Raw genomic sequence first — 26,515 nt, 5'->3', positions numbered from 1 at the left:
GGTCTAACTCCGTTTCACCAATCAGGCAGAGCCTAAGCCATCACATGACCGCACACACATTCCCCGTGGCAAACAGGCGGAAAAGAGCGCAGAAACAAAACGATGGAGACGGCATGCAATTCCGAAGAAGCCGAAGAGGAGGAGGCACAACACCCCTGGCCCCACATAAAAGAAATGTTCACACTCCAGGCAAAAAAAAAAAACAGCTACATTATACGTTGCCATTTGTGTCTCCCGAAACAAGTGGAGTTATTTATTTATTATTGTTTATTATAAACTGTTTCAGTTGTCTAAGGGAATTCTCCGTGCATTATTTGACATTATTTGACCTGATTAAAAGAGGTTACTCGGCAGTTACTCTGTACTTGAGTAGTTTTTTCACCCATTACTTTTTACTCTTACTCAAGTAACACAGGGTGACAATACTTTTTACTTTTACTTGAGTCATATTATTCTAAAGTAACAGTACTCTTACTTGAGTACAATTTTTGGCTACTCTACCCACCTCTGTTTGTCTTTAATAACTGTAGAACTACAAACTATTATTATAAAAAATAAAACACAAAAAACACTTATCACATCTATCTTACTTCAGGGACTTAACCCCCCACTAGTGAGTACTTCGTTGGAATTCAGCTGTGAAACTAGAGCAGCTACTCTTGATTCCTCATTTAATCGGTGCCTGTCTGCAGACCATCACTTACTCAGCGCTACAATAAGTGATGCAGTCGGTCACTCGGAACACTTCCTGTGTTGATTTCTTTTTATAACATATGCTCAAAAACAATTGAATGTTTAATCAGTTACAACTTAAAACTCCTACACTTCATACAGTCTGACTACTTTATAATAAACATACTGTAAAGGCAGTGCACACTGATTTATGACCCTGCACCAAGTGGGGAAATAGTTGAAGTCCTCATGCTATATTATACACTGTTAGGCTGTGTATGTTTGCGAGGTCAAATAAATGGGCACAGCAAGCAAAAGAAGATGTCAGCGGCCAGACTGGATCAAGCCTCGACAGACAACAGCACACAGACAAATAATTCCCTGAGTTGTTTGCCTTTAATAACTGTAGAACTACAACCTACTGTTAATAAAATGCAAAAAAAACACTTATCACATCTATTTTACTTCAGGGACTAAATCCCAAATAAAGCAATTTAACTAATGAAGTAGTAATTCTCTCCATAATGTTGCAACAGCTTTTTATCTGTGGAGTAGGTGCTTCCCCCAAGTGGACAATCTGTGAAAGTGTATAACAACGAGTGAGTACCTAAACTTCTATAAGTTGTTAGAATACAGCCGTGAAACAGCAGCACAAAGAGCAGCTACTCTTCTGTTCCTCATTTAATCCATGCAGTCTGTCACTTACTCAGCTCTTTCATAACATTTCTGTCACCACAAACAATAAGTGCTGCGGTCAGTTTCTCAATACACTTCCTGTGTTCATTTTTCTTCACACAAAAAAGTTTAATCAATTACACATTCAAAATCCTACACTACAAACAGTCTGACTACTACTTTATAGTAAAGGCAGTGGACATTGACGAATGACCCTGCAAGAGGGGAAAGAGATCCGGCATATTGGCATTTGATAGGTTGTTTGAAGTCCTCATGCTGTATTATACAGTGTTCGGCTGTGTATAATTTGGGCAAGTCAAATTAATGGGCACAACAAGGAAGTGATGAGGTCAGTGGCCAGACCCAGCTTTCACTTCACTTTTGGTCAAAGATAAAAAAAAAAGAGAAACAGATCATTTCTCTGAAGGTGTGTTACAAAACTAAACCAAGCCTCGGCTGTCAGTATCCTTTTACTCCTTCGTTACTATTGTGGTCATGTCATCTTGCATTTCTTTTCCCCCTGAAAACATAAACACATCACACATTAATTATCCAGTTCCAATTTGTAGTCAATGCATTCAGCGGTGAATTAAAGCGGCGTACTTACTGAAGCACTTCTGCAGGGTCTCAGACTTCTGCAGCATTACATACAATAAACCAAACACCAACAGGATGCCGAAGAAACCTCCAATGACACAGCCGATGAGTGTGGCCTGACTGACTCCGTTATCTAGGAGAAAAGAGTGAGGGATAGATGTCAGTGTAATTACCTCTTAAGAGAGGACATCATTTTACATTTATGCTGTAATAAACATGCTGAGAAAATTCTCGTTGTTTAATTGAAATAGAAGAGCCTTCACCGTAGACATGTAGGACGGCAGCAGGTGCGTCAGGATTCTTTGACTGCTGACATACGACTCTTGTGCCGTTGTCAGAGAAAGAAGTTCCCTTGAGAGTCCACACAGCCAACGACTCTCCATTCGTCACATCACAACTTCCATAGAGAGCCTGAGGAGAGAGGAGAGGGAAGGAAGAATAAGAGCCTGGAAAGAATACAAACAAGCTGTGAGCTGGGAAATGCTCTTCCCTTGGTAGAACATTTTAAAAGGCGTTCATCAGATCTTAATCTTAATTATTTTTCCAGGGTGTGTCAGACTTCATGTGCTAGCTGCTCTGAGAGATGTTGTTAACTTCCATGGATGTGTGTCTGTGTGGCAACAAGGTGGTGTTACTGAGGGGATAGAGGAGGTGAGGATGAAGGCGACCGCCTCACCTGGGGGATGTCTTCTACGTGGCCCGAGGGGCACGTGAGGACGTAGTTGCGGTGACTCCCATAGAATGTGAATGTGAAGTTTGGGAAAGCTTGGGGAACTCCACAGCGAAACACTGCAGGTTCACTCGCAGCCACGGTGACGTCAGCTGGCCGCGTCAGGTAACTGGGAGCTGAAGTGGTGGTGATGTTTTGAGCTGAAATCGTGATTAAGTGTTGATGATGCGTGTGTTTTAGAGTGTGTGGGAGAGAAGGAGGCAAGAGCAAAAAAGTGGAAATAATTGGATCAATTCAATAATAGTGAATATATTTAGAGATAATTAAAGGCATTCTTATTACAAACGTAGGAAACCACTCAAGTGACCAACACACTGTGGACTCATAATTGTTGAGTGGAGATGTTTCATGCAACAACAAATATCCACCCATCCTTGTTGTGTGTTGTTAACTCAATGCTACCTGCATCTAACATGAAAGTCCCTCCACTGCCCTCATGAACATTTGAATAGTGTAATGAAGTGAAGCCTGTTTTCCTCCCGAAGTTTTTCTTGGAAGGGTGGAAGGATTCGTGATTTTTCGGACAGATCGCATAACATTAACTAGAGTCAAAGTGTATGGATGTTTTGAGTTAATGTGGATTTTAATGTGAGTAAGAACTGGAAACTAAATCCTGGACGTGGTTACTTACCTGAGGAGTGTGTGGTGATTTGGAGCAGAGCCAGCAGCAGCAAGCAGATACGAGAAACTTTCCTCCTCTCCTCCATACTTTTCTCCGCTCAGCCTCTCTTATTCCATAAATTAATCTGCAAACGTTTGAACAATGTAACTTCACTTTCAGCAATAAAGGAACACAATAATACAGTACTAGGAGAAGACCTCTTGTGTTAAACGCTGTGTGATTAAATGTGTCAGCGGATGTTGACGATTGGAACTTGAAGGCAGATAAACAATGAAATGGTTATTTGCAGATTAAGATGATCTAAGATATACCTTTTTTCACCTCTAGAAATATTTTAAACCAAATTCTAACCAAATATTTTATTTCACAACATCAAAGGGATTATTTGGTCTGAGCAGCAGGTAAGCCTGATTTGATTTAATATTGATTGAGTCTTTGAAAATCTTCTTCTCATTTAGGAACCTCTACTGATTACTAAGTAATGTTGACTTTTAAAGATAGACGAATCAAAAAATGCTTCACATTTCAAAGCATTTTTTTCCCATGCATAGTTGGTTTTCAAATGCAGTATCAGCATTTAATCTTGACTCCTTTGTCCCCAAATCCAACAACGTTTTTCAAAGTACAACACATAACCAAAACAACTAGATTGAAATGTAAAGAAATACTGTGAAATGATTAACACTAACCTCTAAGATGAACTGGAAAGTCCCAGGATGGTCTGCAGGCAGCTTCCTTATTTGAAGATTATGACACAGCACTTACAAAAATTAATTTCACAGATGACAACTTCTCTGAACAGTAAGTGTGATCTATAACTTGCTTCTAAACTCTGAATTGCCTCTCGATGTTGACGCCTCGCTTCACCTTACTCCGTCCCAACACTCTAAGCAGGTGCACGGACATCGAGAACAACAAGGCACCTGAAGGAATGTGAACATCTTCCTGATTCGCAAGACGGAATTCTGTGAATGAGAAACAAACAGGTTGAACTGGCCTGGCCTGAGCCAATAATAGCTGCTGGAGGTAATCTCAATGCTGATCATGCTTTTCTGCTTCCCCATTCTCTCTCTCTCTATCTCTCTCTCTCTCTCTGACAACGCTCACACACATACACTTCCTCCCCTCCAGTCTACATTCCCATCTGGACTGAGACACTTGGGTAACTCGGATCATTTTACTTTCAAATAAGTTCCTCTTGTCTGAAGGACAAGCAGGTTGACCCGCTGCCATCACAGAAAGGATTTCATCCCCTTTTCTCACCACACACTTGCACTTCATGTTTGAATGCGCTGTACCAATTACTGTAATTATCTTGTTTGTTGTTCGGTGTTGAGACATGCATTCTATCAAGTTGAAAGAGAGAGATTATATCTGCTTCTTGCTTGATAATAAGCCTACAGCCATACTCCGTGGGACTGACCTCATAGGCACGACGGTGCTTTGAGCTAAATGTTTTGCAGGTTCACTATCTTAGTAACCGTGTGTACTTTTGTTAATTTGAACTTAATACACAGTCTAACTAGTGTTGATGGAATGTTACAGTAGATTTGCACATATTTTGCAGGATAGATCAGACAAGTCAGGGGCTTACCAAAGTTATTAGACTACATTGTGAGTGTCTGTACAAACGTTTGTGTCAGTCTATAGCAGATGTCTATTTCACTGAATATCTGAAAACTTCGACCTGTTGGTGGCGCTAGAGGGAAAGTCAGTGGGTTCTCTTTTGGGGGGTAGTAAACATCTCAGTGGCGATGTTGAAGTTTGAGTGTGTTTCTCCCTGTTGAAGCAGGAGGTTGTACCCTTTAAAAGACTTGTGTGTTTAGCTTTTGTTATGATGGAGAAAAAAAAACACAAAACAAATCGAAGTACCCACAGAAGAAAAGGAATACATCTGAGAAGGAAAGCCACATGACAGCATGCAGTACATAAACATGGTGGAGAAAATTAGATTCAACAACTAGTTCCCCATTTACAGATGCAATTTTAAATAGAGATGTCATTTCCTGTATTCTGATGCATTTTAACATGGTCGATACTTGAGTCATACAGTCATACAACGGTCAGATGACAACACTGTCTGCTAAAAACTCTTGCTGCCACAGAAATATACAGCAGACCAATCACATGCTTCAGGGGATCAGCTGTTTGAACACGACTAGACGTTCCTCCTCATCCATGCTGCTGCGTTTAGTGTTGGAGAAGATGCTCGCAATGCTGGTGCTTCTGATCCTGAAGCCAGGTAAGAAGATATTAGTTTTCAAATTTTGTTTTAAAACAAAGAGTGAGACTTGTATTTCCTTCAGTTACTTCCATAACTACAATATTCATTTATGAAATTATTTACTTGAATGTATTCCCTCTATTTGCTTATACATCACGGTTGTGATAGTCTATAATTACAGGAAAGACATTATTTTTTTCATTTTCACTTCCCCAAATTAAAATGTTTGCAACCCAACCAAAAAAAAAAGCTTCAGTTTGATGTGCTCATGTATACTGCTGCCCATAAAGTTGGAATATTTAGTTTTCAGACACAATCCTCTGTTTAATCCTATTTAAATGAATCAGTAATCACTTTTGACCAGGTGCAATGATTATATCATGTGTCACAATTACCCAGGTGAAATGAATTCATGCATAACATTTGTTTGGCGTGATAAAAGACAAGACATTTGCAAATGATTCCACCTTTATGGGCGACCCTGTATATCTGTATATCTCTCAGTCCAGTAATTCAGAAACTCTTGGATAAAAGCTTGAGGAGCAGAGAGTACCAAAGGGTTTATGAAAGAATAGTGTTTTTTTACAGGGTTAGTTGGGGTTAGTGCATTTATGCCAAATCTTCGTAATCCCCCCTTTTCAGTATTTTATAGTTGTTTTTGTTTCATTGTGGCCCCTCCACACCTGACAACTAACTATGGTCTTAACTCTTCGCTGTCTTTAATTATTTTAAGACATATTATTTCAGCGCAGTACATACACTCTGCACAAACAGTACAAAAATAAAACTAATTAAAACACATTACATGACATCACTATCTCTCTGCAGGAGCTGTGAATGCTGGGTGGTCAGTGGATTTCAAAAACCCAAATCCTTGTGCTCTAAAGGGATCATCCGTGAAGCTTGGCTGCTCATACAACTACACAAATGGGGAAACTGTTAAAATGACTGCATGGTTTAAAGGACAACTCCAAAATGGCACCTGGAAACGTGTTGCACTTTCAGACCTTCCTTCAAATCACAATCGTTATGAATATATTGGTGACCAACAGCACGACTGTGGCTTGGCAATTCATGACCTGCGGGGAAATGACACTGGACATTACTACTTCAGGTTTGATACGGAGACATTTGGTTGGCGAAGTAAAGCTTTCGTGTATCTGACTGTCACAGGTAAAATGATTGTACACTGAGTTTGAATCTTCAAGTTGAATATTTTCACCTTTCTTAACTTCATGGTCTCTGCTTCTTTAACGGATCGATGCAGAGCCGGTTGCCAGAGTGAACCCGGACATTGTGAGAGCAGGAGATAACGTGACTCTCACGTGTAGAATATCCATGGAAACATCCTGCCAACTTCTCCGCACAGTTTGGTTCAAAGATGGACGTCCAGTAGCCAAATCAGAGTTCCAGGCTAAAGCAGAGGATGCTGGGAATTATGCATGTGCTGTCGAAGGACAGCAGTCAGTGCTCTCTGACCCTGTGGCTCTGGTTGTTCAGTGTAAGTATGTTTATTGTGTTGGTTGAGAAACGTTAAGTAATAGCTCAACATGTTGGGAAAGTACTCCTTCCTGCTTATTGTCTTCCATTTAAAAAGAAGCTACCTCCAGCAGCCAGTTAGCTTAGCTTAGTGTAAAGATAGTGAATGGGGTTAAACAGTTTGCCGCTGTCCAGAAGTAAAAAAAACCTACCTTATGTTGTATCTTGTTTATTAAATCGGTAATGTACACGAACTTAAGTGTTTTGTTGTTGGCTGCCCCGTTTCCTTGTGTCCCCGTTGTCCTGTGTCTTTCCCTGCGCTAAGCTAGGCTAACCCACTCCCGGTTGTTTGTGTTTCAATGTCAAGCTTTCTTTTTAATTTGTTTTTAATGAAATATTCTTTGACAATGTATGCATTGTCTATAAATGGTCAAGATTATACATGTACATGTAAACTTGTATGAAAAATGGTGTCTAAGTGAATGCATACAATAGCACAGTGATTGTGTTTTTAATTCAGATCCCCCATTGAATGTAACTGTTGAGGTGAGTTATCCCAGCAATCTGACAGAGGGCAGCAGTGTGAATCTGACCTGCAGCAGTGCTGCTAACCCTGCAGCAGACAACTTCACCTGGTACAGGAGTCCCTTCTCCGGATCCAGCTCCCTGGTCCAGGTGGGATCAGGACAGGTGCTGTCTGTCCCCTTTGTGGTGGCGTCCCACACTGGACTCTACCTCTGCCAGGCCAGGAACCCGCTGGGGGGAAACAACTCAACTCAGGTGCTGACAGTGGATGAAACAGACAGTGAGTATGCAAGGAAAATAAGATCATTACACTGAGCAAAGACAAACTGTCCTGGAAGGATTTTTAGGGAGGCAGGGAAACAATAACATTTTATTAATCTCATATGCAACTGTACATCTAGAGTTTGTTAAAATGGGATGCTTTTAGAAAATACAGTAAAGTGGACTTCAAAGTAATATCAACTCAATTTGTACAATCTATTTGCTGAACATTTCGGACCATATTTGAAAATCTGAGATGCTGTTAGTTAACTTCTCATACTTCTCACTCTTTTTTCCAATACCAGTTAACAGTGTCATCCTTTTTGTTGGTCTTGGAGTCAAAGCGTTTATTGTCCTGCTGCTTCCACTGGTTATTATCTGGTCATGGTAAGTTGAAGTTATACACAACACTTTTGTCTTTGCAACTCTTGGACTTTTAATTAATTTTATGAATGCCATGAAATGTTGGAGGAGTTCAATGTACAGACTTTTCTTATTTCATTGTTGAAGGAGGCTGAGACCTAATCCTGCTGTGGATAAAAAGGTAAGACGGACTCTGTTTAAGCAAATGAACGACCGTTTAACACAAAATGGTTTCATGTGGACCTGTTATTTTTCAGGAGAACATCTATCAAGAAAACTTCAGTACTGTCTAGATGGGCCAAAAGATCAGCTCTGCACAGAAGGAAATGTCTGTTGACAAGCCCCGCCTGAGCCTGATGGCATTTAATTTAACGAGATACATGTCTTGACACAAGAATGTCTGTGGTTTGTAGCTGCTTGCAACGGCACCATAAAACAGCTGCTGTTCCGAGTCAAGGAGAGTTTGCAGACATGAAAAATGCAGCGCCAGCCTCTCGTTCACTCCTGACCGGAGACATTATCAAGAAAACGTTATTTTATATCCTCAATGAATTACCCCCCTACCTTTAAAAATGTGAATAAATCAATGCTGTTTCCTCTTGAAGATGTTGTTGTGGAACATTGTTCAGTGGTGTGAGTGGTTACTGGTGTTGTGGTCAAACCAGGATGTGCTGCCCCCTAAAGTTTAAAATACTCATGTACATTTTGTTCTGGTTGCAAATGCTTTGTCTAAATGCAAATTATTATCATTACTATTTAGATCATCAACCTCAACCTAGCTTCTTTTTAATGTTATGGATTGATGTTTATGGTTTCTGGCATTTATTTCGTTTGTCATTGTAACAAACGGCACAGCAACAACATAACGCATATGGGGTCAATGCATTGTTTGTTTCGCTCATTAACATATGCCTCACACAGATGGCAGACATTTGGTTAATGTAGTAATCAATGCTCACAATTAAAACCTATTGTGTACCTTCTACTGAAACCTACTGTCACCTGTAAACACATTTAAGACTGCTCATTCGTATAAAGGTTATGTGTTGGCATATTTTCATGTTTAACAACATTTTTTTTTAAATAATATGTTAATAAAATGTTTTGTTGTTCAGTAAAATGTCTTTTCATTAGATCAATCACACATTCTGTAATTCTCGATATCACTCTTCAATAAACGTAACACATCACATTTACATCAAATTACAGATGGCACACACTGTAGCTTAAACAGCTTGAAAAGTAGAAGCTCAGTATAAATGATGGAGGGACGACAATATGTGCACCACTAATTACCTGTATTTCCCATTAAAAAATCATATAAATGTTAAAAATTGTACATGCAACTGAACAAAACTGAAAGACATATCATACATATCGTTTGTCCTTGTACTTGTACTGTTCCTTGTTTACTTTATTAGCATGTGTGTGCCACTTTCCTCACTTACTTTAATTTGATAAATCGGACAAAAGCAAAATTCTAATTATAGACTAATGAGATGGGAGTTGATATCCAAGTACATTTTGTAAATGGATGTCCGGGTGTCCGAGTCACTGTCCTCCTGGTTTTCATCCTCAGGCTCTGGTCAGTATCTGTTACAGCCTTATCACACTGAAGAGTTTACTCAAAGAACACACAGACGTGACCCACTCCTAACTGCTAACAGCTTTTAATTGGATCATTATGACTGAGTTTTCCGTCATCATCTTCATGCTCATCATCATCACCACCACAAGGCTTTCTGTGGTCCTCATATGTATGAAACATGGAGGATGTATTGTAATTCTTGCAAAAGTTCAACTGATACGGCACACAAAGGCGTTGAGAACAGATGAGAACAGATGATTTTCATTCTTTTTTTTATTGGTGTTCACATCCTTTGTGAGCTAGCACCAGCAGTCTTGGAAGTTCCTTTTCTTCTGATTTAAACCCAAAATGTGCTGCAGAATTTGATGCAATGCTAGCTTGAATTTGTCTGCTTGGGGTTTCCTTGGCAACATGAGTCTTGGAGGTAAACACACAAGAGTGTCTGATGCTATTGAGAAAATATTCTACCTGTCTTAAGTACTTTTACAAAATAAAAAGAACTCTTCTGGTGCTTGTGGGGTGTTTGTACTTTGATTTGTACTTTGTGCTGAATGTGTCCTTAAGGTGCTACAGCAGTTGTCTCGGCGAGGGCGTACGACTGGTGTCTGGATGGCTTCTTTCTCCTGAAACGACAGACAATTCATTATTTAAACATGGACCTTTACATTATCGAGTTAATTACAAATATTTTTTTATTAATTTGTATAAAAACATAAATAATTTATTAACACCGGATCTTTTAAAACACACACTTATACACATAGTATAATGTTATTAATGAAGCTAAACTAGAGTACTGAAGCAGTGGCACTTTCACTCAATTTTATTTTAATTACATTATTTAGTCTAATAATCTAACGGTAAACTATGGTACCTTTTAAGATCGCTGATGCTGAAATGTTGATAGAAATATAACGAGAAATAATATAACAGCACTTATCAGCTGTAAGAGAAGTAAAGAACTGACCTTGCCATGAGATAGGCCGCTATAGCCATAATAATCAGGAGAACGCAGATGGTCACTCCGATAATCACCAGTCTGAATCCTGAAGACGTAGACGGGTCCTTCGCTGTAGTGGACAGAAAAGGGATTGGACCCAGGAAAAATGGTCTCAGGCATTATTCTTCAATATACTGTGCATGTGACTAGACATTGGACCAAGAGTATGTAAAATGGTGAGGTATTCCATAATGCTGGTCTTTTACTGAATTCAATGTGAGAGATTTAGTATACTATTGACTATTTTTCTGTTGCATCTCAAAGACAAAGTGTCAATGTTAACATCACAGAATTTTAAAAAGAGGTAGGAAGTGCTTCCTAGTTATATTTTGGGGGAAAAGAAATCACTTTAAATGTATTGCTTTCCTCTTTATAATAACAAATAAAGCAGTTTGGATCATAAACATTCACCCTCTTGATTTGTTATATCTTACTGGTTAAAAAGATTAATCATTTTACTTTGGTAAGGCTCTGGGGTTTTAAAAAAATGTGAAATGAGTTTCTGTTATTTGCTATTTGTAAATGCATTAAAACACATGTTCAACTCTGAACACTCTGAATGGGTATTTCTGCAGGTTTTCAGAGCAAACATGGTTGCCAATGACGTGGACCTACTTTTGCGACCTATAAGCGTTACGCTGTGAGTCTGTGATCCATGTTTGTTGCATGCTACACAGCAGTGCTGCTGATACTCCTCGGTGGTGATGTTGACGCTGCTGAGTGTCAGGCCTCTTCCCGTGGGTGTAGCAGGGGATTGTCTTGCTTGATGAAAGCTTTTGTCTGCTGTGGAGAGGCATGCTGCACCCTGGAACCAGCTGTATGTTGCAACAGGTGGGTTTGCATCACTGCTGCAGGTCAGAGTCACAGGAAGCCCGTCATGTAGCTCTCCAGCAGGAGAGATGGAGATAGATGTGTTTCGGGGAGAGTCTAAACGGGAAGGAAATGAAAGGTCAGTTATACCCAGTCAAGTCACATAAGATTCTATCAATACACAGACTGCGTTGACCTCATCCAGCGAAGAATTTCTCAAGAAATTTTCTGTTGAAATTCGCATTCAGAAGGATCCTGCTTCAACGTATGTCATGCTGAATGATCAGAATTAAGCTGCTTCACTTACACTCTACATCGATGGGCAGCACTGTTGAGTTCTGTACTTGATTCCCGGTGTGCATCTGACAGTAGTAGCCGCCAGAGTCATCAGATGTAACCTCGCTGATGTTCCACACCTGCCCAGTGTGTCCCGGGCTGCTGCTTGTGCTCTTGTACCATCTGAAACGGGCCTGTGGACCGGCAGCAGGGCTGCAGCAGGCCAGACGTAGGGCCACGCCCTCTGTGATGTCACTGGAGGGACTTGCTGACACTGTGACGGCGCTGGAGGAGTCTGGAGAAAGCAAGGGTTAGGAGTAAGGGAAAGTGATTATGTGATTATATTACTCACCTTAGATATTCAAGGAGACAAGATTCATCATTTGACTGGTTAGTCTGTGTGATTCTTGTGACCAACAATTGTATGTCACTTTCTACCAGGGTGTTGAATCCCCAGGATTTTATAAATAGCCTACTGATGTCAAAGATAGTTTGAAAGATCTTATTATTTCAACTCTCGTATTGTTATGATTTTGTATAATTTATAAATAACATGAGCATCAGCAGAATTCAGACATCCAACTTTTCTCTCATTATTAATTTCTATTCTACTGTAATCCACCATTTTTGTGTGTTTTCCTCGTCCTACAGATTCAGATAAGTACAGATTAAGTACTTTGTGGGATTTAAACAGAAAGAATGACACAACATGCAGAACTGAAGTGTGACTTCACCCAGAAGTTTCTCAAGAATATGTTTGTGGTGGAGCAATGCCACTTCCTGGCTTCGTCATAAACCTGGCCTTTGATACGATAAAACCTATTATTAAATCAAGCTATATAAATTACTATTTGTATAGCAGTGGTCAGTTTCAGTTCTACTTCTCTTGAATAACACAAAATGTCAAACAGAGTTACATAAAGAAAGTGGTTAACTTAAGGCACTTGCTACCAAAGCATTGAAGTAATACAAGTTAGCAAAGTACAAATATTCTTTTGTTTGTTGTTTGAATAATAACTAGCAACAGCTCAATACTGTTATGGGACAGACAGACATGCAAGGAGACAGACAGACAGGCAGTAAGACAGGAAGTAAGACTGCTCCGGTGAGACACAAAGACAGACAAAAACAGTCACAAGATCGAGGAAGGATAAACAAAATGACTTTATGAGTTTGTAAGTGCAAACTGATTTGAAACTGCTAGTTTTTGTCTTCAAGATTTTGTGATGAATGTTAGCTATGAGTGCAAATCAAGACATGATTCCTAAAAAAAAGCTCCCAACTTTGCAATTAGAATACCAAATTGGCAAAAGAGAGGAGAGGATGATGATAGCTTTGATTACGGCGACGATGATCATGTTGACTGCGATCAGTCGAAGTATTATCTGTAAATGAAATATTCCCACCTGCCACCAGGAGCTGTATACCGCTCTGCCCTGGCATCTTCTGTGTGGGGTGGCTGGTGATGAGGTAAAACACGTATGCTCCACCGTCTGACTGTCTCACATCAGAAATTCTCAGAGAGCAGTTTTTTGATCCCGGTTGTCCCAGGTACTCCACCCTGTTCTGGTAGGACGGATCTGGGAAGATACCGTCACTGTGGAAGACATAGCTGAGACGGACAGACAGACAGACAGATTGTTTGTTTAAACCCTTTGCTGTAGGGTTCTTTGCTCAAATGAATTGCTTTCAGTGCGTCTTCAACAGTACCTTGATGTGATACAGCGACTGTCTTTGAGACACCACATCTCAGACACAACTTTGTACTGCTGTCCCTCTTCTCCTCCTCCGTCCTGACAGAGAAATACAAACAAAGAAAATGCTGAATAAAAAAACAAGGAGCTTTTGAACTAAAGTACTGCAAAATAGCAGATGCTTATGTTTATGTTACCCTGACTCCACTCGTAAAACGTAAGGTTAAAATAGTTATATGCAGTTATCCCTAATTAACCTCCTTTCTGAAACAGATTTGAGGCCTTGCAGAGAATGTCTTCTGCTTAAAGACACACTGCAGCATGTACTGCAACTGCCAACAAAGACTTCTTTATTGAATTACCTGAGTAGAGGGCTGCCCCTCTTCCTTGGTTTCATTAGAACTTTGGGGGTAGTCATAGGAACAAGGGAGAACCACAGTAGATCCAATTAGAGCACAGATAGGACTGGAGGGAAGACGAACCGACCAATCACCTGCAAGGATACCTGAGGGGCAGAGGATATGTGTTCAAATAAGTTTCTATATCGTAACCACCAAATGACACTACGAACTCAATAATTACTTGTGGTTTAATTTTACAGGTTAAAGATAAAATAATTTCAAATCACATTATCCAGAGATCAAAGTGACCAATGCATCTGAGTGTACCAACATTATAACTGTTGCCACGATGTGCAGCACTGTATTCATTGCATTTTCTTGTAATAATGGCTTATTTGAAGGGTATTTTTCTCAGATACTAATAGTATGTAGTCTAATAATGAAAAGAGCAAAAAAGCAATGTAGACAACAAGAACAGATTTATAGTTGTTGCCTACTTGTTGCCCCAGAAATTGTCAAGATTTTTGTGGCAACTCCAATATGATATGATACATGACAAATAATCTTACAAGCAGTTGTAACCACACATCAACTTCATGATGATAATGACACAATCTTACAAGCAGTTGTAACCACACATCAACTTCATGATGATAATGACACATTAATGTTACTCAAGCAGGAACCGTCAAGCACAACACTTTAAGTAAATGTTGTTCAATACAACCGACAAATGCTGGGTCAGCTGATCTTCACCATCTGTTACAGGTGATTTCATACATGGTCTTACCTCTCACAGAGAGTGTGAGCAGCAGCCAGTAGCAACACTGTGCCACTCCACCATCCATCTCTTCTGCTGTGGCTGTTGTACTTGTTTTGTTGTGGTCTCCTGACCTTTCCTCCCTCAGTCACCTCTCCTCGCTTGGCTTTTTCTAGCAGGCTCTATCAGTACTGTGCTCACTTCTCTTCCGCTAGAGCAAAGACTTCCTTTTTATATTCTCTGCAAAAAAGGAACTGGAGCTGTTTCTGTGCTTTCATGTTTTGTGTCTGTCTGTCTTTCTGTGTGTGTGTGTGTGTGTGTGTGTGTGTGTGTGTGTGTGTGTGTGTGTGTGTGTGCGAGTGTGTGTGTGAGCGTGTGTCTGAGTCTGTGGGACACTATGCGTTTTCTGGTATCACTGCACCAGTAAAGACATGAAGAGGTAATCTCTATACCAAATTGACATTCTTGAATCAGTCCCCATCGACTCGTGTAACTTCACTTTGTTGGTTCACGTGCAGCTTGTGAGAGCTCTCGTGCTCCTTTCTGTCCACGCAGAAGCGTAGGATGACGTCACTCGCGCCCCTCTCGTCCGGCTGGCTGCCCACAGAAGGACCGACAAAGTTGGGATTAACGTTCACTGACTTTGTCTCAATAAATCCACTCTTCCAAATGTTTCTCTCGTTTCTACTAGAAGCAGGCGTCGGTGGTTTTGGTTGATAGAAACGGTCGCTGAAAGCTCTGCTACCCTTTTTTCTTTTTCTTGTTTCTTTGGGGTCAGTCACCTGTGAAGAGAGCAAAAAGGATTTACTGCAAACTGGGATTTAACGTGTGATCTCTGGCGGCGTTAGGCGTTTGTCTTCGGGGCACACGTTTTTTGGGGGTGCCTTTTTCTATTCTTTAAAGCGGACTAACAATAATATATTATAATATTTGTGAATAAGGAAGGCCAGTGCTCCACCTGCTGCAAGAAAACACAGGTGAGTCGCCTTCCCTGATTTCTTCCAGCCCTGTAGTTGCATGCTAACTCTGAAAAGAAGCTATCAGCTAACTTTGTTGCTTATTTCTGGTGTCATTAAATGCTTATAGTTCACCTTGCTGTAGACTAAAGCTTACTACTTACTAGTAGTGAGTTGCTATTTGAGAGCAAACATGTTTTCAGTAAAATTAAGTAGCCAACTCGTATATTTTGTTCATGTCAATGTTACAGTTTATCATGCTGAACCTTTTTTTAATGTCCCTGTGTGTGATGAACCTAAACCATCTCCAGTTCTGCAGACCTCTGCAGTCTAAAGTGATACACATATCACAGCAACATTTTATTTACAGGCGTTTTAAACATTATTGCCTGTAATTTTTATTATACAGAAGAAAAAAAACCCTTTGTGTCTCAATATACTTCCTTATAATTAGTCTTGTTGCTCCCCGTGGTCTCATATGGCTCATATCGTGTCCTCAGGACAGTGAGTCATTGGTTTCACCCTTGGAAGCCTTCTTTATGTGCTATCATACGAAGCTTGTTCACATGGAATTACCATACAAATATATAAAATAGCAGCTCAGTTACAATAAAACGAATTTCTTATGTGGACTAAATACATTTGTGTTTTTGTGAGTGTGTGAATTAACTTTAACACACAGTGAAAACAACGGCTCCGAAACAAACGGAGTGTATCGATCAAAAATGTAAGTAATATTCTTGGATGAAGTGTAATGAGTATATGGTATTATTAATTAGTATTCTAGTTTCTGAAAAAGTGGTAGTTTGTACTCTCACTTTACAATATAAATACGTTTTTCAAATCTAATCTCGTATTACTCTCTCTATCTGGCTTGCTCTTTGATAAATTATTTTTTAAAAAACCTTCAATATTATGTAACCAGGAGAAAACGACTGGCGAGGCCTTAGACCACCTGTCCTCAGGAGTCAAGGAGAGAAGGAAGGAAGGAAGGAAGGAAGGAAGGATACGGATCGTTGTCTATTGCTGCTCTCTGCTTCCTACTGTACACAGATGTATGCTGAGAAAGTAGTGACAGAGGGGAAGATGGGTGAGTTCACATATTAAAACACAGTCGGACTTGCTGTCATTCTCCATTCCCTCCCTACTCCTTTTCTCTCTCTCTCTCTCTCTCTCTCTCTCTCTCTTACACACACACACACACACACACACACACACACACACACACACACACACACACACACACACACACAGTGCTGTGCTGGTCATGTTTCTGCACATGCTGCCTGTTTTCTGTATTTGGGACCAGACATCAGTCCACTCCACAGTTAACCATTAACTGGTTTGTTCAAAGCTGACTGGCTGTCTCTAATGTTCATGGGTTTATTTTGGAAGTTTGTGTTTCTGCTGGGAACACATAGTTTTGACATCCTTTAGGATTTCTATAGGTCCAAAGAAAATAGAAATGTGATGTGTTGTTAGCTGGGGGCAATAATCAACAGTCCTTGACAAATTTACTTGATGCACATTACATTTGTAGCAATTAAGCTCTCCTACGTTATCCTCACAAGCACACTTCCATCACCACCAGTGAAGCAAACAGCTGAAAGGAAATACCAGAGAATCCACATCTGACCTGTTATGTTGCATTAGCTATCATCAGTGTTGTGGTAGAGTGTTGGTTTAACATGCAGCTTTGTGGCTCCTAATGAGTTTACAGCTAATTAAATGGTGATGTTATGGAAGTAAAGATACGATTACTTGCTATATATTATTGTCTGTAGAAAGAGCTTCTGTCAGAGTGAACTGTTCTCCCCCCCATAGATCTAGAAAACAGGACACCTACCTTACATCTGCAGGTCTTCTTGGTCCTTGTGTCCTTGTTGTGCTGTAGTTTACTTTCTGTGTCTGAACATAGCCAGTTTAACGTTTTGTTTTTAAGTGTCTGTTACCCTCCTGAAAGGAGTCCACCCAGATGAATCAGGCTGTCTGTAATTTACAAGAGAAACACAGTCTAGTCAAGGAGTGGCACATATGGGGTAGCTTATGTTGTTTGTGTTTGTGTCTGTGCTTAGATGTGGTGGGGCATCTATTTAAAGAAGAAAATGTGTTTACCCAAAACATTACATGCTTATGCACGTGTGAACAAGTACAGAAATCTGCACATTCACATGCATTCACAAAGGGCAAGGTATTGGAATCAGACTAATATTTACTGTGCAGTATGATTGTGTTTATTTTTACTTCTTTGTCGTGACAGCCGCTACAAATATGAGTCAGAGCTTCTGGTGTTTTCTTCTGTTTCTGTAATGTTATCTTTGCTTCATACCACTCTAACGACAGCTAGGGTCACTTCAGTCCACGCATATTCTTCAGTATTCATTTTTGAAAACCATTTAAAGCCCTTTTCTTATTGAATATGTAGTTAATGTATGTTGAAATAACCTCAGCCCTGGTTTTTAATGGACCAGAAACATAAAAATCTCCTCTTTCTGGTTTCACTCGATTTGTTTTGAAATCTGTTTCCACAGTTTTCAGTGGACAAAGGATAACGCAGCAGATGCTGACTATGCAGTCAGGTGTGGAGTATCCTATTCAAGAGACATGATAAACATCACTCTCTTGGATTGTCAATAATATTGAGACACTTTATTTAAATAAAATACCTAAAGATTTATTTTGTGTTTTTAATTTTAGATTAACTATCATGTTGGAGAAAAAACTAGGCTGATTTGGAAGACAAAAATACATGCTTTTTGTAATACAGACTGTGTTGTCTGTGCATTTTCATGATTTTGGTTTCGGGTGTATCAGAACTACTTATTTTCACCCACTAGCGTGCTGCGAAGGTATCCCTCCCAACAACCCAGTGAATGAGTAATGACTGCTGCTTCTGGCTGGTCATGTGACTCATTGATGAGGATCCAAATAATAACCCAAAATAAAATTGTATGTGGATTGGTCACAAACAGTAAGAGATGATTCATTCTTACCTCTCGTGCCAACTTTATTGACCACAATGACGGCAAACCATGGCAACTAAATATCAAGTCACGCTGTTGTGCAGGCCTACAGCTTCACTGCATTGTGAAATATTCCTGATGTACAACAGCGATGGCATTTTAATCTGTTGATCTTTTTGTTGAGCATAAATTAAGCTTAAGTAAATTTTAGAAGCATTTAATGTATTTAACATGATTATGTTATGTTTCATCGCTTAATGATGTGTTTTGATCAAGCGATCGTTGTTTATTTTCTAAATGAATAGGCTGTAACAGAACGGAAATAGTTGTTTGGAAATTATATGCACGTGTCATAAATAATTAGTAATTAGTAGAATAGTATATTGAGTTAATGTTGCTTTTCCATTTACAATACAATACAGCACCCTCTGTGGGTCAGTGCTTATAGTAGGAGAAATGATATCTGTTAAAAATGAACTACACTATAAACTTAATCCAATTTACAACAAGCAGCATTTCTAGTGGGTAACAAACTCTTAATATTGCAGTGCGGTCGCCCTCACATAACACCACAATGATTTCATACACACGCACACATGCAGACACGCATACACTCAGAGAGTGAGAGGGTGGTCTCAGGTAGAAGTGGACACAATAGAGTGCTTGTTCTGTCCTGCAGTGTGATTGGGAAGAGCACGAAACGTTGGGGGTATTTCCTGGAAAACACAATCCCAAAGTATGAGCAGGAGCCTGGAATGTCCCTCTGATAAATTATCCTGCATCATTCATCAGATACTCATTATGTTCACTACTTTTTGTTTGTGGAGGAGGAGCAGAGAGGAGGCACACAGAGGGGAGGAGAGGATGGCTACAGAGGGAGGCAAAGAAAGTAGGGATTTTTTAGGGAATAGCAGTCTAGGTGGAGGTAGAGTTGGCAGGGCGAGGCTGTAGCAGGAGGGAGCAGATGTGAGGAGATAGCATAGAAGGAAGTTAAGGTCACTGGATTAGATGCCATGATCATGTTTCTTGATAACGGCGTGGAAATGCAGCAACTGTTGGACCAACACGTTGTCATTCCTTGAGCTGTATAAGACACATGATTCGGGAGTTTACACTGACTTTAAGGTGGTGACTGTGCAGAAACGAAGAAATTAAAAATGCCTCCCTACTAACTGATGTGGGTACAAACCTGAAAAAACGTGCAGCAGCACAAAACATGTTATTTGTGATCATTCACAACTCCCCAAAACATTTGAGTAGAGTTGCTTTTCATTTTCATTCCTTTCTTCCACACAAATGAGAAAGATGTGAGAGTAGGGAAAATGTTGGAAGGAGACAGTGGCAGGAAGGAAACCAGGCATGTAGAATGTTTTCTTTGATCTGATAGGAAACTCATATACTTACAGTATCTCCATTTGTTTCCTGGCACATTGATGGAAAGTATTACCATTACAGTCCTGACTGTCCCATGCAACAGAATAATTAGGATATCCCCTTACTTACAGAAGAGCTCACTTTTCCTGTATCTTTTTTCTTCTAACAAGTAATGACAGACACGACCTCTAATATATATATTAACATTGTATCATCGTGTTGGCTTACTGGGATATTTGAATATGTAGCCATTGTTAATGTTATTAGTGACACCTATACTTTTCCTACAATGACAAGTCAAAATGTCTACTGTGAAAAAGGCAAAGTCTGCACGTTTTGTCTCATGTGTTGGGCTGAAACAACTCACACCTGCATCATTTTTTAGAATGATTAGCATATGAATTTTGGTGATGTCAACATAGCTACACCCAACTTCTACCCGAGCAGAAATACAATCAGCCATAATAATCAACAAACACCTATGTGAATGTGCACGGCCTTTTAAAGTGACTTTTAGTCATAGAAAATAAGGGAACATGATGTGTGACCTTGTCTATGGTCAAGAGGTGTAGTCTAGCCTCCGGCTTTTGTCTGCACTGTTGCTCTAACTCTGATGCTGCTGTTGGTACTGCCGATGATGATAATGATGATAGTGGTGATGATGACGACCATGTGAAAATGATTGTGAGTGGGAAGGGAAATGAGCTGAGCTGTGTTCAGTGATAAGGGATGTGCATGGCAGGCTGACAGATCACATAAAGAGGATTGTTTTATGTTCAATAATATTTGCTCTTTTTCTAAATCGCTTCTCCTTTTTCTCCACATTAGTTTAAAACAGTAAGAGAGGAAGAAAAAAAGAGAGACAGAAGAAATTATTGGCAGTGGACATTTCTAATGGCAGGAACGGCACAGGTGGAACTAATAATATTAGTTAAGGCTCTGTACCATCAGTACTAGTGACAGCAAGCCAACATGCAGGACCTTGGAACAGACACCCCAGAATGGATTTATTAATGTTAATAATTACATGCATGTTTTCCACTTTATTAAAGTTTGTCAAGTTGACAAACTTGAGGAGAGGATAACAGAACGTGCAGAAAGGGCAAACATGGCACTATATCCTAGTTTAAAAGTTTGTTCTTTTCTCTTTGTGGAGAAATGCTAGACTTTAGACTATTGATCTCATCTTTCGTTTGTACTTCTCAGTCCGTGCCAGGAAATGTGCAGTATGCCCCCACATTGGGACAGCAAGCTGATACCAGACATGTTGCTGATGTTTGTTGTGTGTCCGAAATACGAGTCCAAATTAAATACAAGCAAACTAGTCTCAACTTAGCCATGTATTATTGTGCCATATGTATATTTGCCAGCACCAGCACATTTACTTAGTTCACTGACTTATTCTCATGATGTCATCCCCTTCTTCAGCCACCTGTGTTTGTTGGTGTATGTGATGTTAAAGGCTTGCGTGCTGCGGTGTATGTGCGTAATAGGGCATGTATGCATTCATGGTGGCATCTCTGTGTATGATTACTGTCAAATGAGTATTTTACACTCATGTAAATGTGTGTGTGTCTGCAGGGAACAGGGGGATCTCTCTGACCTGTGTGTTGACCCCCTGTCGTTTGATTGGGGTGTGTGTGACCCTGATGACCTTGGGAGCCATTGGAGCAGCCGTCTGGGCCGTAGGTCAGACCACATGCTTTCACACATACACATAGAGACATTTTATTTCAACCATATGATTATAATAATATTTTTGTACCAAGTCGTTCATATTCTGTGGTTCTTCCTCTCATAAATGTGATGATCAGTCTTTCATTATTTGCTATCATGCGCTGCATTGGCTCACCAAACTCCATTTTTGTTCTTCTGCAGTAACGTTTTGCACAATGGATGAAGACACAGGACTGTATGATGGTGAGTAAGAGATGACATGCATTTTCTAATAAGTAGTAGTAGTCTGTCTGTCTGTCCGGCCAGCCATCTATCCATCCATCTCATCTATCTGTAGGATACTATAATAGCATACTGTATGTTTTTGGCCCTGTTTTGTTGGCAGAAACAAAACACAAACTTTACTACAGTGTATTTATTTTAATGCAGGACCAGTTACAGAGTTTTTTTATTTGTATTTGTAAAAATGTAAGACTCTTTCGTAAGCAGACACCTATTTCTGACCTCGTGAAAATTACACAAGTGATCCAGACAGGGAGAACAGAAAAAATGAATATAAGATAAGCAGGAGTGTGTGCTAAATAACCCTGCGTCATTCCCTGCAGTCCAGGTAAATTCTGCTGACCAACGCCTCCGAGTCTTTGACCCTGCTCAGAGGAGGTGGCGTCAGGTGTGTTCCTCCTCAGCCAATGAGCTGCTAGCTAGCATCAGCTGTGAAGAAGTGGGCTTTATCAGGTGAGATATACTTCACAGTTATAAACTCAGTGTTTTCATGCAGCACAGACACAGGACTGAAGTGTGTGTGTGTGTGTGTGTGTGTGTGTGTGTGTGTGTGTGTGCGTGTGTGTGTGTGTGTTTTAGTGTGGTGAATTACTCAGTCACATCAGTGCCGGAGGGCAGTGGAGATGGTGGGGACTTCTTCTGTGTCAGACAGCAAGAGCTCAGCTATGGCAAGAAAATCAAAGACTCATTGTTCCCATGGTAACAAACACCTGTCTGTTTGATCCCACACCTTTTCTGTCACTTTTCTGCTCGGTTGACAAGGAGAAAGTGGAAAGCAGTAACTCAGTTTGGATGTTTTCCTTTCCCTCGTCAGTCTGTTTTCTAACTCAGTCTGTCTGTGTTTCAGTGACTGTGAGAGCAGGGAGGTTCTCACGCTGTTGTGTCAAGGTAAGATGTGAGCTCAAATCTGCTCTCCTGACACACCACCGCTCATCTTTCACAACACGCTTAGTTTGTCATCCTCCCCTACACCTTGTTATTAGTGTCTCTTACTGTCTCTGAGGGTTTTTGTCTCTCTCCTTCTTTCTGCTTATCTCACCTTCTACTCTTTCACCCATTCTATGATATTATACGTTTAATCCTTTACAGTTTAGCTGGATGGTTAACCCTCTGCTCTCTCTCCCCGACAGACTGTGGCAGGCGTAGTTTTGCAGCAGACCGCATAGTTGGTGGTGTGGATGCCAGGCAGGGCAGTTGGCCTTGGCAGGTCAGGTTGGAGTACGATGGGGTTCACCAGTGTGGAGGAACCATCATCTCAAACCGCTGGATTGTCTCAGCAGCTCACTGCTTCAGAGAGTAGGCAATCAATCATGAGTTCATACAGAAATCATATTTTATTTTCAAGCACATTGTGAACAAATTGTTGACATTCTTTTTTTTTAAATGCCATGCTAGGCGGTATCGCACCGTTAACCGCTGGCGTGTGCTGCTGGGCTCCATCTATAGTAAACCAGTCAACGCCAATGTGGCGGAGGTGAACACCATTGTTTACCACAGCAGCTACCTGCCCTTTGTAGATGCTAGCATCGATGACAACAGCAGGGACATCGCTGTTCTGGCCCTCACCCAGCCCCTCACATTCAATGGTATACCCACACATGTATTCATCAGAAACACGCTCACTGACACACATCTGAATATTTCAGTGCATGAGGACAATGATTAGAGATTAGAGGAACATTTTAGATTAGAGTAAAAAAGGAGACATGGAGAGAACCAGATAAGACACAGAGAGTCATTATATTAATTTGCCTACCCTTTGATAGTGAGAAAAGATACAGTGGACACTTATAAGAGTCATCTGTCTGTAATATTCGCTGTTGTTGTTCATGTTGGTACAAGTAAAAGAAACTTGAAGTAGAAACTCTTAAAGCAATGTTTTAGTAGGTCATGTCTGACACCTAGTGTTTGCTTTTTGTAATTACAACCACAACACAAGTGAAAATAACAGTTAAATGGCTCTCTGTAAACATGTTGCAGTAGTTTGGGTGTGTGTGTGTGTGTGTGTGTTTGATGGTGAAGTATTTTTACTTGTGTTTACTTCTTCATGTTTGTGTGTAGAATATATCCAGCCTATTTGCCTGCCAGCATACGGTCAAAGACTGATAGACGGACAGATGGGAACAGTAACAGGCTGGGGAAATGTAGATTACTATGGTGAGTTGTCTGCATGTCATCACAGCTGTACTGTTATACACTGCAGATCTGATGTTGGATGGCGTTATTTGCATTTGTTGCATCAATGTGCTCAACTATATATCTACACCTTTATCTACATAAATGCATGAAAGGTAAGAGAACAGTAATGAGTTGAAATGCAGTGCTTAAAAGGACCGATAGCAATTGATAATAAATGCTTCTTTTTAGATAAATGGCCTCCAAAGTGTTTTTTAATGTTTTTGCTTTCTCACTTGCAGGTATTCAAGCAGATATTCTCCAGGAAGCACATGTCCCCATCATCAGCGACGCTGTGTGTAACGCTCCGGATTACTATGACAATCAGATCACCACCAGTATGTTCTGTGCTGGTTATGAGAAAGGAGGCACTGACGCCTGCCAGGTCAGAGTGCCGGTGTTAATGCATGCTGGTGTAAAAATGCTTTGCAGTTATGTAATTAGGGAACTGCACTCTCTGATATGTTTTCATATGTTTTACTGCTGTATTTAATCTGAATGCATGTGTCTGCCACAGATATATATATACCTGGTTGTTTGAAACTCCTATTTACTTGAATCTCTGTTAATGCTCTGGTATAATGAGTGTGTAATCCTCTGTGGTTTTCAGGGAGACAGCGGCGGCCCTTTCGTGGCAGAAGACTGTCTGTCTAAAACCAGGCGGTATCGTCTGCTGGGGGTGGTGAGCTGGGGAATAGGCTGTGCTATGGCCAAGAAACCTGGCGTCTACACCAGAGTGTCCCGGTTTCTGCCCTGGATATCTACAGCCATGAGGGTGAGAGACTGGACACTTTATTTTATTATATGTTTTTATTGTGTTGTATTGTGTTGTTAGAATGCTATTATACACAACCAAAAGACACATCGATAGCACTGCCTCTACCACCAATTACCAACTACAGAAATAGAAAAGTAACTTGTAACTCTCACCAAGCCAGTTTTTTCTCACCAGGTAAAGAAAGGTCGTATTCATAGTTAGTCTTCTACATCTTGTGACAAAGAAGTGTTTTTCTGCTCTTATCTTTATCCTCCAGAACTATAACAACTCACCGGGGCTTCACAAAATGGCGCGAACATGAGATTCCTGCTCCCATGTTTCAACTTTTTCTACTCTTGGATGACAATAGTAAAAGACCTGGATGATGTCAACAGGGGTCAGTTGGACGGGAGGCTGAAAGGCTCTGATGTTCCCGTCATGTCACAGGTTCCAGATTCTCCTTCACACCTAAATCTTTGTTTTATTGAGGATTTAACTTCTTCCTGAACTTTCTCACATTCTTTAATGCCCATCAAGTCCATAATCTTTAATAGATGTTCTGTATATTTGCAGAGATACACAGATAGAGCGCTTTAAGAAACATGAAGTTATAAACAGATCAACAGAGAGCCAATAAAACAGACTTAACTTTGATAATAGGAAGTTATTAATAAACATGCAAAAGAAAAATACTATTCCATTCCCTGTACTGGATTTACAGTAAAATATGAGTTTTGTAAGATAATTTTTAAGAGAGATAAGAGATTACTTACTTCTTTGAGCTGCACGCTTCTGCAATGTCACCAGCAGTCAAGTTAGAAAACCATTATAACTTGTAATACATTGAATTGAGGCTTGTTAAGGCTCAGGTTCACCGTGAAAAGAAATCACAATGTGATGAAAAAGATTCATGTCCTTTTACATGCAGTAGCCTGACTTTTGTATGAAAAAAATATTAATTTAAGGTCTGTCTTTATCAAATGACAACACATGAATTGGTGAAGATGATGCTTATATTGAAATCAGTATTTTGTTAATGTCTTGTAAATATTAGTCAGTGTCTTGTTTGTGTAGATGTTTATTTGAGACATGTTAGAGATGTCTTCATGATCCACAGATCTTAAAGCCAACAGTGCAATAACAACCTGTTTCTTTTACTGCACCGCATACTGATTACCACATTTTAAATTCTGATGATTTCTCCTTATTTTAACTGGCAGGAATATGTGTACTTCTGATCATCTATGACCAAGGATAGCATTATTTTGTAAAACTGTCTTCTGCTCCAACAGTCATACATACAGTATATAATACATACCACGACAATGATGTAGAATTCTACATGATCACTGTTGATCATGTAGAATTCTACTACTGAGTCTGTATCCTGCACCAGGTCCATAGAAAGCATTGAATATGAACACGACTGCAATAATACATTTAAAGCCTTTCTGGTGCTGATTTATAGCTTAAGGTGATTTTATTTGCAACCATTAAGTCCTAAACTACTCACCACCAGTTCCTCCTTTGTGATAAAGCTAATGTATGTAAAAATATGGCAATTATGATGTGTGCAAGAGAAATAAATATTGTAAAATGTAAATGGTTGCATGAGTTTTTTTTATTGAAATAACAGCTTGCCCATAGTCATTGTGTAATAATATCAGTATTTATTTATACATTGTTTAATATTAACTGTACAGCGTCAAAGATG

At 39.9% G+C, this 26,515-nt stretch overlaps 4 protein-coding genes across 5 annotated transcripts; 2 read left to right on the top strand and 2 right to left on the bottom strand.

The window, feature by feature from the left end:
- Positions 1–782: 782 nt before the first annotated feature.
- On the bottom strand, positions 783–4,178 carry LOC311024613 (uncharacterized protein). The gene is made up of 6 exons (XM_084027095.1): positions 3,986–4,178; positions 3,306–3,420; positions 2,621–2,814; positions 2,208–2,355; positions 1,955–2,077; positions 783–1,867 (listed from the first exon to the last, which is right to left on the bottom strand). Exons 2-6 carry the CDS (start codon positions 3,379–3,381, stop codon positions 1,818–1,820), a joined length of 591 nt encoding a protein of 196 aa, XP_083883221.1. The 5' UTR covers positions 3,382–3,420; positions 3,986–4,178; the 3' UTR covers positions 783–1,817.
- Positions 4,179–4,187: 9 nt separating this feature from the next.
- On the top strand, positions 4,188–9,266 carry LOC311024612 (B-cell receptor CD22-like). 2 transcript variants are annotated; one of them, XM_084027094.1, is made up of 8 exons: positions 4,188–4,322; positions 5,402–5,538; positions 6,349–6,693; positions 6,788–7,021; positions 7,520–7,804; positions 8,091–8,172; positions 8,296–8,329; positions 8,406–9,266. In XM_084027094.1, exons 2-8 carry the CDS (start codon positions 5,424–5,426, stop codon positions 8,439–8,441), a joined length of 1,131 nt encoding a protein of 376 aa, XP_083883220.1. In that variant the 5' UTR covers positions 4,188–4,322; positions 5,402–5,423; the 3' UTR covers positions 8,442–9,266. The 2 variants fall into 2 exon arrangements, with proteins under 2 accessions (XP_083883220.1, XP_083883219.1); XM_084027093.1 differs by lacking the exon at positions 4,188–4,322 and having other exon boundaries at positions 4,488–5,538.
- A 154-nt stretch (positions 9,267–9,420) lies between these two features.
- Positions 9,421–14,836, bottom strand: LOC311024610 (opioid-binding protein/cell adhesion molecule). Its single transcript, XM_084027091.1, has 8 exons — positions 14,648–14,836; positions 13,879–14,021; positions 13,533–13,615; positions 13,229–13,434; positions 11,854–12,117; positions 11,352–11,663; positions 10,704–10,806; positions 9,421–10,359 (listed from the first exon to the last, which is right to left on the bottom strand). The coding sequence occupies exons 1-8, from the start codon at positions 14,703–14,705 to the stop codon at positions 10,296–10,298; spliced, it is 1,233 nt and encodes a 410-aa protein (XP_083883217.1). The 5' UTR covers positions 14,706–14,836; the 3' UTR covers positions 9,421–10,295.
- Positions 14,837–15,231: 395 nt separating this feature from the next.
- hpn (hepsin) lies at positions 15,232–25,707 on the top strand. The gene is made up of 13 exons (XM_084027378.1): positions 15,232–15,594; positions 16,499–16,663; positions 21,492–21,599; positions 21,789–21,830; positions 22,193–22,322; positions 22,449–22,568; positions 22,717–22,757; positions 23,000–23,165; positions 23,265–23,455; positions 23,931–24,026; positions 24,287–24,429; positions 24,655–24,819; positions 25,079–25,707. Exons 2-13 carry the CDS (start codon positions 16,627–16,629, stop codon positions 25,121–25,123), a joined length of 1,284 nt encoding a protein of 427 aa, XP_083883504.1. The 5' UTR covers positions 15,232–15,594; positions 16,499–16,626; the 3' UTR covers positions 25,124–25,707.
- The last annotated feature ends 808 nt before the right edge of the window (positions 25,708–26,515 follow it).

This window comes from Eutrigla gurnardus, assembly GCF_963514095.1.
Source record: "Eutrigla gurnardus genome assembly, chromosome: 14".
Taxonomy (NCBI): Eukaryota; Metazoa; Chordata; class Actinopteri; order Perciformes; family Triglidae; genus Eutrigla; species Eutrigla gurnardus.
This window is presented reverse-complemented; position numbering and strand designations above follow the sequence as displayed.

Excerpts from the sequence above, each read along its gene's own strand:
- LOC311024613 (XM_084027095.1), bottom strand. The coding sequence starts at position 3,381 with ATGGAGGAGAGGAGGAAAGTTTCTCGTATCTGCTTGCTGCTGCTGGCT. Across the intron at positions 2,356-2,620 it reads ACGTAGAAGACATCCCCCAG|GCTCTCTATGGAAGTTGTGA; the intron begins GTGAGGCGGTCG and ends CTCTCTCCTCAG. Across the intron at positions 1,868-1,954 it reads GACCCTGCAGAAGTGCTTCA|GGGGAAAAGAAATGCAAGAT; the intron begins GTAAGTACGCCG and ends TTATGTTTTCAG.
- LOC311024612 (XM_084027093.1), top strand. The coding sequence starts at position 5,364 with ATGACAACACTGTCTGCTAAAAACTCTTGCTGCCACAGAAATATACAG. Across the intron at positions 6,694-6,787 it reads CGTGTATCTGACTGTCACAG|AGCCGGTTGCCAGAGTGAAC; the intron begins GTAAAATGATTG and ends GGATCGATGCAG. Across the intron at positions 7,022-7,519 it reads TGTGGCTCTGGTTGTTCAGT|ATCCCCCATTGAATGTAACT; the intron begins GTAAGTATGTTT and ends TTTTTAATTCAG.
- LOC311024610 (XM_084027091.1), bottom strand. The coding sequence starts at position 14,705 with ATGGATGGTGGAGTGGCACAGTGTTGCTACTGGCTGCTGCTCACACTC. Across the intron at positions 11,664-11,853 it reads GCTGCCCATCGATGTAGAGT|ACTCTCCCCGAAACACATCT; the intron begins GTAAGTGAAGCA and ends CTTCCCGTTTAG. Across the intron at positions 10,807-11,351 it reads AACGCTTATAGGTCGCAAAA|CGAAGGACCCGTCTACGTCT; the intron begins GTAGGTCCACGT and ends TGTCCACTACAG.
- hpn (XM_084027378.1), top strand. The coding sequence starts at position 16,627 with ATGTATGCTGAGAAAGTAGTGACAGAGGGGAAGATGG. Across the intron at positions 16,664-21,491 it reads AGTGACAGAGGGGAAGATGG|GGAACAGGGGGATCTCTCTG; the intron begins GTGAGTTCACAT and ends GTGTGTCTGCAG. Across the intron at positions 24,820-25,078 it reads GGATATCTACAGCCATGAGG|AACTATAACAACTCACCGGG; the intron begins GTGAGAGACTGG and ends TTTATCCTCCAG.